We start from the raw sequence: 16,313 nt of genomic DNA, 5'->3' as shown, positions 1-16,313 counted from the left end.
GATGCAAACAGTTAAGCACTTGACTACTATTCAAAAGGTTGGAGGTTCAAACCCACCCAGAGATACCTCAGAAGGTACTCCTGGCAATCTGCTTCCGAAGGTCACAGCATTGAAACCCTGTGGAGCAGTTCTAGTCTGCACACATGGGTCACCATGAGTCAGAATTGACTCAGTAACAGCTAACAACCACAGAATACTTCCAGGCACATAAGCAGCCTTCAATATCTTTTGAATGAATTAAACATCTCAAGAAGATTTTTGCAGTGAAAAAAAAATTTTTTTTTTAGGACATGTTTGGGAATACACAACCTTGATATCTCTGATTTTTCAAGAAAAGAACCCTTGGAAGTCATCAAGTCTAGTACTGCCCATCATTTCTGATAGGTGGGCAGCCTATTTTTGTTGTTGTTATTCTGGGAATATAAAAAATGATGGGAAACTTCTTTTTAGTAAAATTGAGTAATAGGAAGGTTTAGACATGTAGTTAACATCATTATTAATCAATATTTTGTTTTGTTTCATATCTTACCCCCAATTACCTATGAGCATTATGAATGGACAGCCAATTTAAGCCCTCATTGTACTTTATTAATTTCTATATTCTAGGTTATGAAGATGAAGATTCTTTGCTTAATTCAAAAGCCCTGAATAAAACAAAACTTGGGAGCACTTAAAAATTTTAGAGTTAACATTTTCCTTTTCTTTCTACTTAAACTTTATCTGTCTTCATTTTAACATTATTTTACTAACTAAAATGAAAAAGAAAGAATGTTATTTTTTGTACTGCCTAACTATTATCTAAGCTTCAAAAAAGCATACCACAGATATTTTTAATCCCAGCATTTTCTATCATTCTTTGCGGAAGCTTCAAAGAAAGTGCCCCAAAATATTTTTTAACTCTAACTGTTTTCTGTCATTGCCACTTGATGATGTCCTCTTTCATAGCCTGACTCACACGTGCGTTTAGATGTGTATTTATGTTTATTTTTGTTACCATATTTCTCCGTCTCTAGTTTCCAGTCTTCATGACAGTTTTTCTTCTGTCAATTCCACAGCACTTCCTGAGTGCTTAATGGAAATGCTGTCGTAAAATAGGTTGTCAATAAATATTTGCTGAATATAGGAATTCTGGATTGCTGAAAAATATGCAACCTATCAGCACTACCAGGTTTGTTCCCAAATTACTCGGATACCATTAATAATCAATGTGCCCCAAAGAGCCTGAGCTACTTTCATAGGCTACTCTAGAATCACAAAGTAAGTAACAGTGGAATATGTCTATGAATGGTTAGAGAGAGTTTAAGGCTTATATAGGATGGAAGCTGAATATAAAATTTGATAAGCCTCTCACTACACATACATTGTGTTATGATACATTTTATTGTACACAATTGTATAAATATTAATATAAAATAATATTATATAGCTATATACAAATATGGAGCCCTGGTGGCACAGTGGTTAAGAGCTCAGCTGCTAACCAAAAGACTGGCAATTCCAATCCACCAGCTGCTTCTTGGAAGCCCTATGGGGCAGTGCTGCTCTGTCCTATAGGGTCGCTATTAGCTGGAACTGACTCAACAGCAATGGGTTTGGTTTTTGTTTTTTATATACAAATTTATATATAAGCATGTGTATATAAATATATAGGAGCCCTAGTGGCACAGAGGTTAAGCCCTTGGCTGCTAACCAAAGGTCATTGGTTTGAACCCACCAGCCGCTCCTTGGGAGAAAGATGTGACAGTCTGCTTCTATAAAGATTGAAAGCCTTAGAAACCTTATGGGGCAATTCTACTCTGTCCTATAGGATCATTTTGAGTCAGAATCGACTTGATGGCAACGGGTTTGGTTTTTTGGTATATAAATATACAGACAGAGAAAACGGATACACACATGTATATGTACTATGATGACATTTATAAGGTAGCATCAGATTACATTTTGTTCCATTTCTTTTGCCTAGAATATATATTGCTAAATTAAAAATATTTTCAAATGCTGTAGACACACAGAAATCCCAAAGGTACTTGGAGAAATTAGATACAACAAAAGGAAAAATTCTTTATGAAAATGCAGATGCCTTAAGTAGAATGAGTAATTAAGAAATGCATAAGATTGAAAACAGGTTGATCTAAATGAATGTATCACCTGTGGAGTTCCTGAATCAGGTTCAATGATAAACATACATTTTCAATTTTCTCAGTACTCCTCCTTCCTCTCTACTATTTCGTTAATCACTTACCACAGGTGGCCCCAGTTTATGAGATAGCGTAACAGAATGGCAGACTTTAGAATCAGACAAAAGGTTGAGTTCTGCCTTGGTGATTAGTTAACAGTGTAATTATGGGGTAATTTTACTAAATGAAGCATATGCAACTCTAAAATGGAAATAATAATAGTACCAAAGTTATAGGTAGGTAAATTGTTCAGCATTGTACCTGCTCATAGAGAGTGCTCAATAAAACGTAGGTATTGTTAGCATTATTGTTAATTATTAAGTAAGCCTAATTTTATGGAGAGATTTTCTTAAGCTACATTTAAAGTGTTCATGGTTTACAAATGTGTATGTGTAATGGTCACCAATGAGACATTTCAGTGCACATGTAACAGTGTAATTGAGAGAAGTCATATGTGCTCATGAACAAGTATACGTTTAGTCACTTAATCATTTACTCATTTAAAGTGATTATAGCTTACATAAAATTTGTCATATGTATTGTTTTCTGGTGGAAATGCTTAGAAAGGTTGGAATTGTCTGTGTTACTTTGAATTGTTTTCTTAAGTTCATATTTTCCCTTCCCAAATATCTTCTAGTTTTCTTAGATAGTGTTTTAGTTAGTGCCCAGCATGCTGTTATTGTTAGGTGTTGTCTATTCCATTTTGACCCACATCAACCCATGGTGACACAGTAGCATTGACCCATAGGGTTTTCTTGGCTATAATCTTTACTGAAGCAGATCACCAAGTCTTTCCCTACAGAGCTGCTGGGTGGGTTCGAATTGTCAACCTTTCAGTTAGCAGTTGAGCACTTAACCATTGCACCACCAGGGCTCCTTGTCCAGCATGGTACTAAAAAAAAAAAAAAAACTATGTACCAAATAATTGTTTGTTCTTTTACCTTAAAAATATATCCAAGGCCCATGATTTGAAAATATGTGGGTTATTCTTACTGTAGTTTGTGAAAGTGATATTATCGTCATAATTTCTTTCATAGAGTGTTTGAAACCGAACCAAGACCAAGCCCATTGCCGGTGAGTTAATTCTGACTCATAGCAACCTTATAGAACAGGTAGAACTGCCCCTGCCCCATAGGGTTTCCAAAGAGCAACTGGTGGATTTGAACTGCTGGCCTCTTGATTAGCAAGCAGCCAAGCACCACCAGGGCTCTGAATAACATCCATAAAAATGAAATCAAATACTAACCTCAGTAGAATCATCTGGTTTTGATGTGAAATTATTCCGAAAACGGTCAAAATTCCCAAAGCTGCTGCTGCGCTATAAAGAAGGAAAGATAAAGGAAAATAAATTTAGAATTTATGGCTTCATTGTTAAAACTGATAATATTCTTGATTGTAATTTAATAAGCACCAGTTTCTTGCAAATATTACCTTAAAAAAGTTTTTCTCTCTGGAACATCCAAAGGCATTTAAAGTGTAACAATTGTTAGCATTTAATCTTTGCAGTCAAGAAAATATCTTCATAGTTTAATGTGAAGTGTTTACCACCTTGGAAAATGTCTGTTAAATAATTTTTAGTTTAGAGTATTATATTTGCTGTTGGGAATGCCAACTGAAAAACCTATAGATTCTAAACTGAGCCTCTTTTTTTAAAAAAAAAAAAAATTGTGCTTTAGGTGAAAGTTTATAGCTCAAGTTAATTTCTCATACAAAAATTTATGTACATATTGTTTTGTGACATCAGACTGAGCCTTTTGGAATAAGCTAACCACTAACTTACTTCCACGAAGGAAGGGCATGTAGTGTTAACCAACTAATCAACCAATTAACCAACCAACAAACCAATACCAAAAACGAAACAAACAAAAACCAAGCATGAGAGTAGTTTACCACTATGCCTCTTAAAGACCAAGTGTATTGAAAAACAAAAATGAACACATAAATTTCCATTGCTGACTCTTGATCACTTGAAACTCTGCTGGATGTCAGAAAGAGATGGTGTACACACTGAGCTACCAAACAATCGAAAGCAGCACTTAGGCATGCATTGAGAGGTTGGGAGTAAAATGGGATCTTTCCACGTTTAACATGGAATTACAATGAGGCCTCTGTATCAGTATCATGCACTGAAGTTGAGAAAAGCTTGATACTTTAAAAGAAGACTGTTCCCTCGGATCCCTTTTACTTGCAAAGCTAAATTTTTATTCTGTTCACCTCACTTTAGTCAGGTAAATGCAAACGGATCCTGATATGCTACAAAGTAAGTGATTCTTCTAAACACATTTAAAAAAATCTTTAGAGTCGCTGAGTCAAAAAATTGCTCTTTCCTCAGTGCCTATTTAATTTTCTATATTGTTTGGGATGGTGGATAGCTGATATTATGTTCTTTGTGTACACATAAATCCCAAGAATCCGTTCTACCTTAAGAAATGTGTCTCATTCCAAGCTTATCGTATTTAAAAAAATAGGCTGGTGGTACTGAAAAATAACTTGGTGATTTGAAAAATTAATAGCAGGAGTCAGTAATCTATAAAACCTTGCATTTTTCTTTCAGAAATCACAGCCAATTTTAGTTCATGTCAGCTTCAAAGGCACCCAGTTCTTACAAGCACTCTTATACTCCTGTCTTCCCACCAGCTATCTTTAAAGTTCCTTGTTTCCATTTTAAATGAGCTGAAATAAAAAAGATCCTGACATGTGACAAGGGGTTAGCTTGATAGACAGTGTGATACAGGATACCGCCCCAAGGATGATGGCTGTGTTAGACACAATTAACGCCTTCTGCGACTTGCCACCCCTGCTGAACAAGCCCTTGAGTTTGGAGGGGAGAAGAAGAGAAGAGCTGAAATTCAGAACCACACTGGAAAATACAGTCTCTTCCTGCAGTGCTGACTTAACTAGAATGACTTTCCAGAGCATTAATCACTTCATCTTGCCTAGGAGGAGTTTCTCCAGGCCACCACGGCTTAGAGATTACAGAAGGGATTTGAGTGTGTTGTTGTTCTGCTTATAAACAATCTGAACAAAGGTAAATCTGCTATTTATATACTCAAAACCTTCCTACAGCCTATGTCGGGGGCAATTTTCTATCCTACACCCACCCTGTCTCCTACCTATTAAATATTAATAAGGGTTAAGGTCTGATTTCCACCACTGGATAATGGGCCACATTGCCCAGGAGGGCAGGAATAGGCTCGCTTCAGCGTTTCTCTCCACACTATCTTCTTCCATTAAGTAATCAATAGCCACCACCTTTTAAAATTAATTCATCCCCCATTATATCAATAACAAAAAGCAGATTTAGGAGCAGTGTTTTAAGAAGGATACGGGACTATTACTTTGGGTTTTGTCAATCATCTCATTACTAATCACTCAACAGCTCCAAACCAGAGGAGCATAATATCAATCCATGCTGAGAGATGCTTTAGAGGCAAAACTAAGTATTTAAAAAGACTTTTTTTTTTTTTAATTGTGTTGTTCTCTAGTCTAAAAGCGACTTTCTGAGATGCTTTCAAAATGCATAGGTTATGGCTTATGATGAAAAAGGGCTACTGTGTACCATGAGGTCTGAACAATTAACAAATTCATAATTTCTACTCCTGCAAGCTTTCTAATGAAAAGACGAATCATGTGGAAGTACAGCATATCTCCTAGGTCACAGTCCTTAAGAAATGAAAATGTGTTTGAATATCAATAATCTTGCATTGTATGACCGTAATAGATTAAAACCCAAAAACCAAACCCAGTGCTGTGGAATTGACTCCGACTCATAGCGACTCTGTAGGACAGAGTAGAACTGCCCCATATGCTTTCCAAGGCTGTCAATCTTTATGGAAGCAGGCTGCTACATCTTTCTCCCTCGGAGCAACCGGTGGGTTCGAACTGCTGATATTTCAGTTAGCAGCCGAGCACTTAACCACTGTTCCACCAAGGCTGCTTATAGATTAGATTTACCAAATATTAATTCATGACAGAAGCTCCTATCAAGACAAAGCTATTATGTAAACAAATAGCTACCAATGGAAAGAGTAGCTTAAAGAAAAATGTAACTCATTTTTAAGATAATTCTTTATGTCGATGTTAGATCATAGTTTGTCTTTGTTGTTGTCAGGTGCCATAGAGTCAGTTCTGACTCCTAGCCACCCTATGTACAATAGAATGAACACTACTTGGTCCTGCGCCATCCTCACAATCATTGCTATGCTTGAGCCCATTGTTGTGGCCACTGTCAATCCATCTCAGTGAGGATCTTTAGCTATAAAAAAAAAAAAAAAAAAACTATAGTCTTTCCTTATGCAGTTACAGATGTACTTGTAAAATGGCACAGTATCTGCAGAGGGAAATTTGATAGTATCTAGCAAAATTATATATGTATATGCTCTTTGACCCAGAAATCACATTTGTAGATATGTATACTAGAGATGGAGCCCTGGTGGCACAGTGGTTAAGCATTCAACTGCTAACCACAAGGTCAGCAGTTCGAATCCACCAGCCATTCCTTGGAAACCCTGTGGGGCAGTTCTACTCTGTCTTATAGGTTTGCTGTAAGTTGGAATCGACTTGACAGCAACGGGTTTTTGTATACTAGAAATATACTTGGATATGAAATGATTTACCAACACACATTCATTGTAGCACCTTTATATTAGCAAAAAAAAAAATAAAAAACTGTAAACCTCGATGTTCATCAAGAGGTGAGTGATTGAAAAAATATGGCAAATACAAACAATAGAAATGTATGCAACTGTAAAAAATTGAAATATAACTCTTTATACTGCTATGGAATGATCTCCAGATTATGTTGTTGGTAACTGACATGGAGTTGGCGCTGACTCATGACAACCTTATGTATAACAGAACACAATGTTTCCTAGTCCTGCACTATCTTCAAGACTGCTGGTATATTTGGGTTCTTTTATATGGCTATTCTGTCAATGCATCTCACGGAGGGTTTCTATCATTTTTGTTGGGTCTCTACTTTTCCAAACATGACATCCTTTTCTAGCTGTTCAGCTCTCCGGATGACATGTCCAAGGTAAGCTAGTCTAAGTCTTGCTATCCTGGCTTATAAGGAATGTTCTGGTTATATTTTTTCTAAGACTTATTTCTTTATTCTTTGGCAGTTCACAATATGTTTGCTATAATGCCACTGGTGTCTCAAATACCAGAAGTTTCACCCATAGTAAACAGGTTTCAGTGGAGCTTTCAGAATAAGGTACAATAGGAAAAGAGGCCTGATGAGCTACTTCCAAAAATTAGCCAATGAAAACCCTTTAAAAATCCTCCAGAATATAATGCAAGTAAAAAAAAAAATAAAAAATAATGGGGAGAAGTGTACACAGTCAGCTGCCAAGTATCTAAGAAGGGTGGGAATATATGTGTGTGTTTTAATTGTTGTTGTTGTTGTTGTTAGCTGCCACGGAGTCAGCCTCTGACTCATGGCAACCCCATCCACAACAGAATCAGTTGAGATCCATAGGGTTTTCACGGGCTGATTTTTTGGAAGTAGTTCGCTAAGACTTTCTTCCTAGTCTGTCTTAGTATGGAAGCTCTACTGAAACCTCTTTAGCATCAGAGCAATGCGAAAGCTTTCACTGACAGACGGGTGACAGCCACACTTGAGGTGCATTGGCCAGGAATTGAACCCAGGTCTCCCTCACAGAAGGCGAGAATTCTCCCACTGAACCACCACTGATCCCTCATGTGTTTTAATACAGGCATATATATCTCCTTTCTTCTTAAAGAAATGGGGGGTGGGGGGAAGAGTAAATGGGATAGGAGAAAATATACTCTTGACTGAATATATTTTGTTTTGTAGAGTTGACTTAAGAACCATGTAAAAGTTTCACTTACTGAACAAAATTAAATAAAAAAACTCTAAACATTCAAAAGCAAAATGAACTCAATTCCATATTGAATTGATGGCTTAAGACAGAGGGATTATTTTATGTGATTTTAAAACAGCAATTTGACCGGCTGTCCATAGTGGAGGAGCCCTGGTGGTACAGTGGTTAAAGCATTTCGGCTGCTAATCGAAAGGTCGGTGGTTTGTATCCAACAGCTGCTGCTCAGGAGAAAGTTGTAGCAGTCTACTTTCATAAAGATTTACAGACTTGGAAACCTTACGGGGCAGTTCTATTCTGTCCTATAGGGTCGCTATGAGTAGAAATTGACTCAGTGGCAATAGGTTTTTGGTTTTATACATAGCGGCTATATCCCACGGACAAAAACAATAGCACACTAAATCTTAACCTATTTTCAGTAATCGTATTGTTAATAATATTGGTATATATAAACATATATATTGAAGGACATAAGCAATGGTGGTAATACCATTTTGAACCAAGAGCTTCAGTACATGAGAAAAGTAACCCGGTGCTGGTAGATTTGAACTGCCGACCTTTTGGTTAGCAGCCAGGCTCTTAACCACTGCACCACCAGGGCTCCAAACTCCAAAACTACCAGATTACAGGAAATACAGAGATAGAGGAACATGTTAAATGACAAAGAGGATGCAATCAATCAGAAAAAGCCCAGGCAACGGGAAACTACAGGACAAATAACCTGGTTTCTTCAACCACTCAATACAAAGGGAAATCATGGACTAAAAGCCTTTAAGAGTTATATCAACCAAATATAATCCATGGAACTTGTTTAGTTACAGATAAAATAAGCCACTGTAACAAAAAATCCAGAAGAAAACTGAAAAAATTTGAAAATGACTGGTTACCCTATGATATTAAGTACTTATTACTATGGATTTTTTGTAATTTAAAATAATTCAGTGACAGACAGCAAGTGTGAAGGCATAAAGATGAAATCTGATTGACCATTACTTAATGATTAGCTGAGTAATGGATATGTAGGTAGATTGTGTTATTCTTAATTTTTACACATACTTGAAATCTTCCATAATAAAATGTTGGGTAAAAAAGAAAAGAAAAGAAATATGCCTATATAATAGCTAAGAATAGTATATACAAAAGTTAACATTCTCATAATTTAGTCAAGGAACCAATTAGTAAAAAATCGTTATCATTGCTTAAGGTCACAGTTGTTCGTAAGTACAGACATGTTTAAGAAGAAAATAATGTTTTGTTTTCTAAATTCATTTTAGTACAACTAGCTTTCTAAAATAAAAATGTGCTCCTTTCTAAGAGTGTCTGCAATTACAGGGTGCAAATTACCTTTTTCCATATAGTCTACTTGGCTTCCATAAAAATAGGGCTAAAAAAAAAAAGGTTTTTTTTTTTTTTTTTTTAAGCAAGTGCCAATTGAGGTATCTGAAGACATTTGTGTATGTGGTTCCTACACAATACAATGAATAATGAAAAGCTACTTAAGAGAATTCATTTTTTAAAATTAGTCACATTTCTTCTATAGTTTTGCATAATAATTCTATAATAATAATTCATAATAATTATTACAAAATATTATTTTATAGTATAAAGCTGGTAAAAAAAAAAAAAAAAGCTGGTAAGGTTCTTAAAAAACCTTAAGAGAAACCAGATAACTGGGAGCTCCTAAAAATCAAACACCTATGCTCATCTAAAGACTTCACCAAAAAAGTAAAAAGACCACCTACAGACTGGGAAAGAATTTTCAGCTATGACATCTCCGACCAGCGCCTGATCTCTAAAATCTACATGATTCTGTCAAAACTCAACCACAAAAAGACAAACAACCCAATCAAAAAGTGGGCAAAGGATATGAACACACATTTCACTAAAGAAGATATTCAGGCAGCCAACAGATACATGAGAAAATGCTCTCGATCATTAGCCACTAGAGAAATGCAAATTAAAACTACGATGAGATTCCATCTCACACCAACTAGACTGGCATTAATTCAAAAAACACAAAATAATAAATGTTGGAGAGGCTGCGGAGAGATTGGAACTCTCATACACTGCTGGTGGGATTGTAAAATGGTACAACCACTTTGGAAATCCATCTGGCGTTATCTTAAACAGTTAGAAATAGAACTACCATACAACCCAGAAATCCCACTCCTCGGAATATACCCTAAAGATACAAGAGCCTTCACACAAACAGATATATGCACACCCATGTTTATTGCAGCTCTGTTTACGATAGCAAAAAGCTGGAAGCAACCAAGATGTCCATCAACGGACGAATGGGTAAATAAATTGTGGTATATTCACACAATGGAATACTACGCATCGATAAAGAACAGTGACGAACCTGTGAAACATTTCATAACATGGAGGAATCTGGAAGGCATTATGCTGAGCGAAATGAGTCAGAGGCAAAAGGACAAATATTGTATAAGACCACTATTATAAGATCTTGAGAAATAGAAAAAACGGAGAAGAACACATACTTATGTGGTTACAAAGGGGGGAGGGAGGGAGGGAGAGGGCTTTTTATTGATCAATCAGTAGATAAGAACTGCTTTGGGTGAAGGGAAAGACAACACTCAATACAAGGAAGGTCAGCCTAATTGGACTGGATTAAAAGTAAAGAGGTTTCCGGGATAAAATGAAAGCTTCAAAGGTCAGCGAAGCAGGGGCTGGGGTCTGGGGAACTTGGCTTGAGGGGACTTCTAAGTCAATGGGCAAAACAATTCTATTATGAAAACACTCTGCATCCCACTTTGAATTGTGGCGCCTGGGGTCCTAAATGCCAACAAGCAGCCATCTAAAATACATTAATTGGTCTCAACCCACCTGGAGCAAAGGCAAAGGAAGAACACCAAGGTCACACGACAACTAAGAACCCAAGAGACAGAAAGGGCCACATGAACCAGAGACCTACATTATCCTGAGACCAGAAGAACTAGTTGGTGCCTGGCCACAATCGATGTCTGCCCTGTCAGGGAGCACAACAGACAACTCCTGAGGGAGCAGGAGACCAATGGGATACAGACCCCAAATTCTCATTAAAAGACCATGCCTAATGGTATGATTGCGACTAGAGGAATCCCAGAGACAATGCTCCCCAGAACTTCTGATGGCACAGGACAGGAACCATCCCCAAAGACAAATCATCAGGCATGAAAAGGACTGGTCAGCGGCGGGGAGAGAGATGCTGATGAAGAGTGAGCTAATTAAATCAGGTGGACACGGGAGAATGTGTTGGCAACTCTTGACTGGAGTGGGGATGGGAAGATAGACAGAGAGGGAAGATGGCAAAATTGGCACAAAACGAGAGACTGTAAGGGCTGACTCAATAGGGGGAGAGCAAGTGGGAGAAGGGAGTAAGATGTATGTAAACCTACATGTGACAGACTGATTGGAATGGTAAATGTTCACTTGAAGCTTAATAAAAATTAAAAAAACAAAAAAAAACAACAAAAAAAAAACCTTAGACATCCTTTAATCCTTTTCAATACGGAAACTGTTGTAGGAGCCAGAACTAGAAAAAAAATCTTTTTTTTTTCTTAATTCTTCACCCTGATATGTTTTCCACTACACTATTGTTACAAAGTTTTGATCCTGTCATCTTTGTTCAAAGAAACCTGCTTCCTGAGCAGAATAGGAATCATGGCAAAGCTAGCTTGGTGAAAAGAATGGAACTAAACAGTCTTCCGAAGGCATTTACCACGTGAAGAAGAGTTAGGAGGTCTCTCTTGGAAATGTGAATCAACCTTTTGACAAAACCCAGAAGAACTTCACCTTTATTTTCATTTCCTAACCAGCCACCAATCTTGGGGGTGTTGAAATAAAATATCATCCCCTGCATGACTTAGTATTTGTGTAAGGCACTGGTGGGAAAGTTTCACAATCTGTTTCAAAGAGGACATTTGCAAACGTGAGTCAGATCTCCTCAGAATCTGGAGCTATACCGGCAAATTAAAATTACGTGCACTTGGCCAACGAGTTCTCATATCTTCTAAATAGTGCACATGGAGTGTTGGTTAGCAATAAATTCTTGAAAATCAGAATCCTGTTTCTTCAAGCCCTTGTATGCATATTCGATAATAATAAAATGGTGAATCTCCATAAAAGCTTATCAGGCTTTATCCAAAAGCACTCAAGGATTTAATTGTTCTAACTAACTTAGGTGCTGAGATCTTTTGAACAGTGTGAAATAAATTTAACTCACTTAAAAAAATCTGTTAGGATTGCCTCACTGTGAAATAATTACACTGTCATGTGGTGCCAATGGGAGACGGTTGTGCAAGGCGTCAGCAAGCTGAAGGCTAAAAGATAAACAGAACTGTGAAATGTTGCCCTCAACACTAACATCTTAACCTTGGGTAAAGACAACCCAGTGCTCAAACAGACATCAAAGCTCTAAATATTTTTAATGTACACCTGGACTCTTCGAACAAAGTTAGCCTACTTGATCCCTCTGGTTCAGTAACTTTTCTATCGACTACAAAACATTGAAAGGAAGTACAGATTCTGACTCTGCCACGGTGTTTTAAAGTTGTGTCAGAATTTCCATGCTAAAGCTCTACTTTCAGAAGCTGATATGCCACTAGAAATATTTTCGGCAAACTGAAACTGTCTTAAAGAACTTAAAAAAAAAAAAAAAATTAAATGTTGAATGATCTATGCCCGTAAGAGTGGTTATTCATATCGGAGTATTTAATGTAACAAAAGAAGTTTTATAGGTAAAAAAATAACCTACTGTTTAAAATTGTCTATTGCAGTTCTGCATGGCTTACAACTGTGTCTTATGTTTACATTGCATCCACATGCTATAAGTCCTGCTGTACTTTTAGGAAGTGCAGAGAAATCATGATCAAGAGATTAGAGGAGTCCCTGGGCTTAACTAAAGTAAATGATGTTTTTTACATATTTTAAATATCTTTCTTTTCAGGCAAAAAGCTTAATCTGGCAAAGGTCAGTCACATAGAATCACCAATTCCTACAATAGCCGATAGAATATAAAGAAAACTAAAAACTTTTTTAAAATGTGGCTGTGATGATCAGGCTTTTAAAATTGCTCAGACTCTTGCCTGCCCCTCCACCGCGGCCCTCGTGGTAAGCCTTCTGCTTGGCCCATTCAAAAAAACAAAGCAAAACAAAAAACCAGCTGCCATCATGTTGACTCATGGTGACCCCATGTGTTGCAGAGTAGAACTTCCCTCCATAGGGTTTTCATGGCTGTGACCCTCTGGAAGCAGGTCACCAGGTCTTTCTTCCAAGGCATCTCTGGGAGAGCTTGGACAGTCAACCTTTAGGTTAGCCATTTGTGCCAACCAGGACTTCTTGGCCCAGTCACTCCTGCATTATTGCTTTATTTCACACTTCGCACTTTCTATTCTCTTTCTCTCTGTCTCTCTTTCTGTCTCTCTCTCTGTTTCTCCTTCTCTTTCATCTCTATCTCTGCAAAACCCCTAAACAAATACAGCAAACAAATACAGCAAATAGTTCCTCTTAACCCTCCTGGAATTCTTTCATCGCACCACCTCTTCCTTGAAACCTTCAAGAATTTCTGCAGGGTGTGCACTTTTGTAGTTGTTTTCTGCTTGCCTTTAGGCTGGGAGGCAGGCATGCCAACAAAAGGCTCTCTCTGTTTCTATCCTGGGTATCTGTTTGTCCCTGCCTCCTGAACCCTGCAACTCTTCTCACCTGCACTGTTGCAAACCTGTATTTGCTCACGGTTCTCTTTACGGCATTTGGACACACAAGGAAATATGCAAGCACCACACACACACACACACACACACACTCAGCCTTCATATCTGCTCGGTTCTTTCTGTAAACCTTTGCTGTAGGAACCTTTTTTTTTTTTCTCGTGACTGCTACTCAAATGTGTGCTTGTAACCCCATGCCTGGACCAGTGCAACAACCGTCAGCTTCTTTGTCCCCAGTCTCCTGCCTCTGCAATTATCTAACATAACACTACTAAATTAATTCTCCTAACATACCAGTAATCATCTCATTCTTCTCAAAATGTAAAGCTTTATTCACATTGCTATGATGGACACTGAGAGCTTTCTACATGCGAAGGTCTATGCCAAGCTTTTTATTTATAATCGTTTGATTAAATCAACACTATTCTTCTCCAATCTAGGCATTGATTCCTCTAGTTTACAGATGTGGAAAACCAAGGCTTAGAGAGTTTAAATACGTTTCCATAGTCAACAAAATAAAGCCCAAACTCAGCATGCTGCACAAGCCTAGTCAACCTGACTAAGCAGAACTTCTGACACTGACTCTCGGCTCCAGTCCAGATCATCTTCTTGATGGCCACTGTGGACACATTCCTTTAGGTCTCTAAGCTCTCACTCATGATGTTCTACTTTCAAGGAATGGTCCTCATTTTTTCTTCTGTCTACCTAGACAAAGCCTTCAAGGGCAGGGTTAAATCCCACCTCATCTATGAGACCACTTGCCAACGTCTCACCATTTCAACTCAACATTGATTGCCTCTGCCCTCAAATGCTGTAGTATCTGTGGAGAAAAACCCTAGAGTTGTTAGGCTTGAACAAACCATTGCAGATGACAACTCCCGCATTCCTCTTCATGTTAAATGTCAAAAATCATACATTTTGCAGTTATCTGAAAGCAAATTATACTAACTTAATACCAATGAAAACTATTTCCTGATGTTTAATTAAAAACTGTCTGGTTTTATATTACGTAACTGGACATAAATTTACTAAGTAGCTTCTATGGCTAAATTTTATAGTTGGAGTAAGGGCTATTTGGATAAATAAGACAGGAATCTATCCTAGAGGAATGTACACTTTATTTGAGCCATCAATCAAACTACCTTAATTGGTGTAAACTAAATGTAGACATGTTAAAAATTAAGAGAATATAAATATAGACACAGTTCCTAAATGCAGATTATATTTATACACAAAATAAGTTAAGTTATTAATGTGTATTAGATGTCATCTTGTCAATTTATATTCATTCATTTTCAAATACTTATATGTACTATTTACAATATCAAAGGCATTTTGTATAGGTATACATGTCAGGATTGTATAGGGCATCAGGATTGGAGGAAGACTCATACACAACTTTGCTTGCTGAAAGAGAAGAGACTTGAAGCACCTACTGATGAAGATCAAAGACTACATTGCAACATAAAATAAAATAAAAAAATCCTCACAACTGGACTAAAAAGCAACATCATGATAAACAGACAAAAGATTGACTTTGTCAAGGATTTCATTTTACTTGGATCCACAATCTACATGTAGGGAAGCAGAAGTCAAGAAATCAAATGACACATGGCATTGGGCAAATGTTCTGCAAAAGACCCCTTTAAAGTGTTGAAAAGCAGAGATGCCACTTTGAGGACTGAGGTGTGCCTGACTCAAGCCATGGTATTTTCAATCACCTCATATGCATTTGAAAGTTGGACAATGAATAAGCAAGACCGAAAAAGAGTTGACACTTTCGAATTATGGTGTAAGCAAAGAATATCGACTATACCATGGACTGCCAGAAGAATGAACAAATCTGTCTTGGAAGAAGTACAGTCAGAATGCTCTTTAGAAGCTAGGATGGTGATACTTCATCTCACACACTTTGGACATGTTATCAGGAGGGATTAGTCCCTGGAGAAGGACATCATGTTTGGTAAAGGGTCAGTGAGAAAGATGAAAACCCTCAGCAAGATAGATGCGCTCAAGCATAGTAGCAGTTGTGAGGGTGGTGCAGGACCGGATGATGTTTCATTCTGTTGTACACAGGGTCACTGTGAGTTGAAACTGATTTAATGGCACCTAACAACCACAAAAGCTATGTTACAGAAGGTAGTGTGTTTTCTTGGAAATGTGGCAGGGGGACGAATTATAGGTAACATGTGTCGCATGCATTTCACATTCCTATTCTGAAATAATTTCCTTGAGCAAATTCCTCTTTATTAATTTTGTTTTCCAGATACCTTGATAGGAGTCCCTGGGGCACAAACCATTAAGCCCTTGACTAGTCACCAAAAGGTTGGTGGTTCTAACCCACTTCAGAAGAGAGGAGTAAAGATTTGCATCCAAAAGGTCACAGCGTTAAAATCCCATAGAGTGCAATTCTACTCTGCACACAAGTCCACCATGAGTCAGAGCCAAATTGACAGCAACTAACAACAACAGACCCTTTGATACAGGGAAGGTGGTATCAAGGATGGGTGATTCATATTTCTAGTTACAAAAAATATATGTCTTCCTCTCATAAATTTAGAAATTAGCTTTCTATTGTGTGCATA

General features: G+C 37.4%; 1 protein-coding gene across 1 annotated transcript in view; it reads right to left on the bottom strand.

Annotated features, from left to right (window-relative positions):
* Positions 1-16,313, bottom strand: part of LOC126061808 (SAM domain-containing protein SAMSN-1) — a 60,532-nt gene that overhangs the window by 31,709 nt on the left and 12,510 nt on the right. Inside the window, exon 2 of the mRNA XM_049858593.1 lies at positions 3,424-3,495. Within this exon, the coding sequence (XP_049714550.1) occupies positions 3,424-3,495 (72 nt within the window). The remainder of the gene's footprint in view (positions 1-3,423; positions 3,496-16,313) is intronic.

The sequence above is a fragment of the Elephas maximus genome, chromosome 18, assembly GCF_024166365.1.
Source record: "Elephas maximus indicus isolate mEleMax1 chromosome 18, mEleMax1 primary haplotype, whole genome shotgun sequence".
Classification (NCBI taxonomy): domain Eukaryota; kingdom Metazoa; phylum Chordata; class Mammalia; order Proboscidea; family Elephantidae; genus Elephas; species Elephas maximus.
This window is presented reverse-complemented; position numbering and strand designations above follow the sequence as displayed.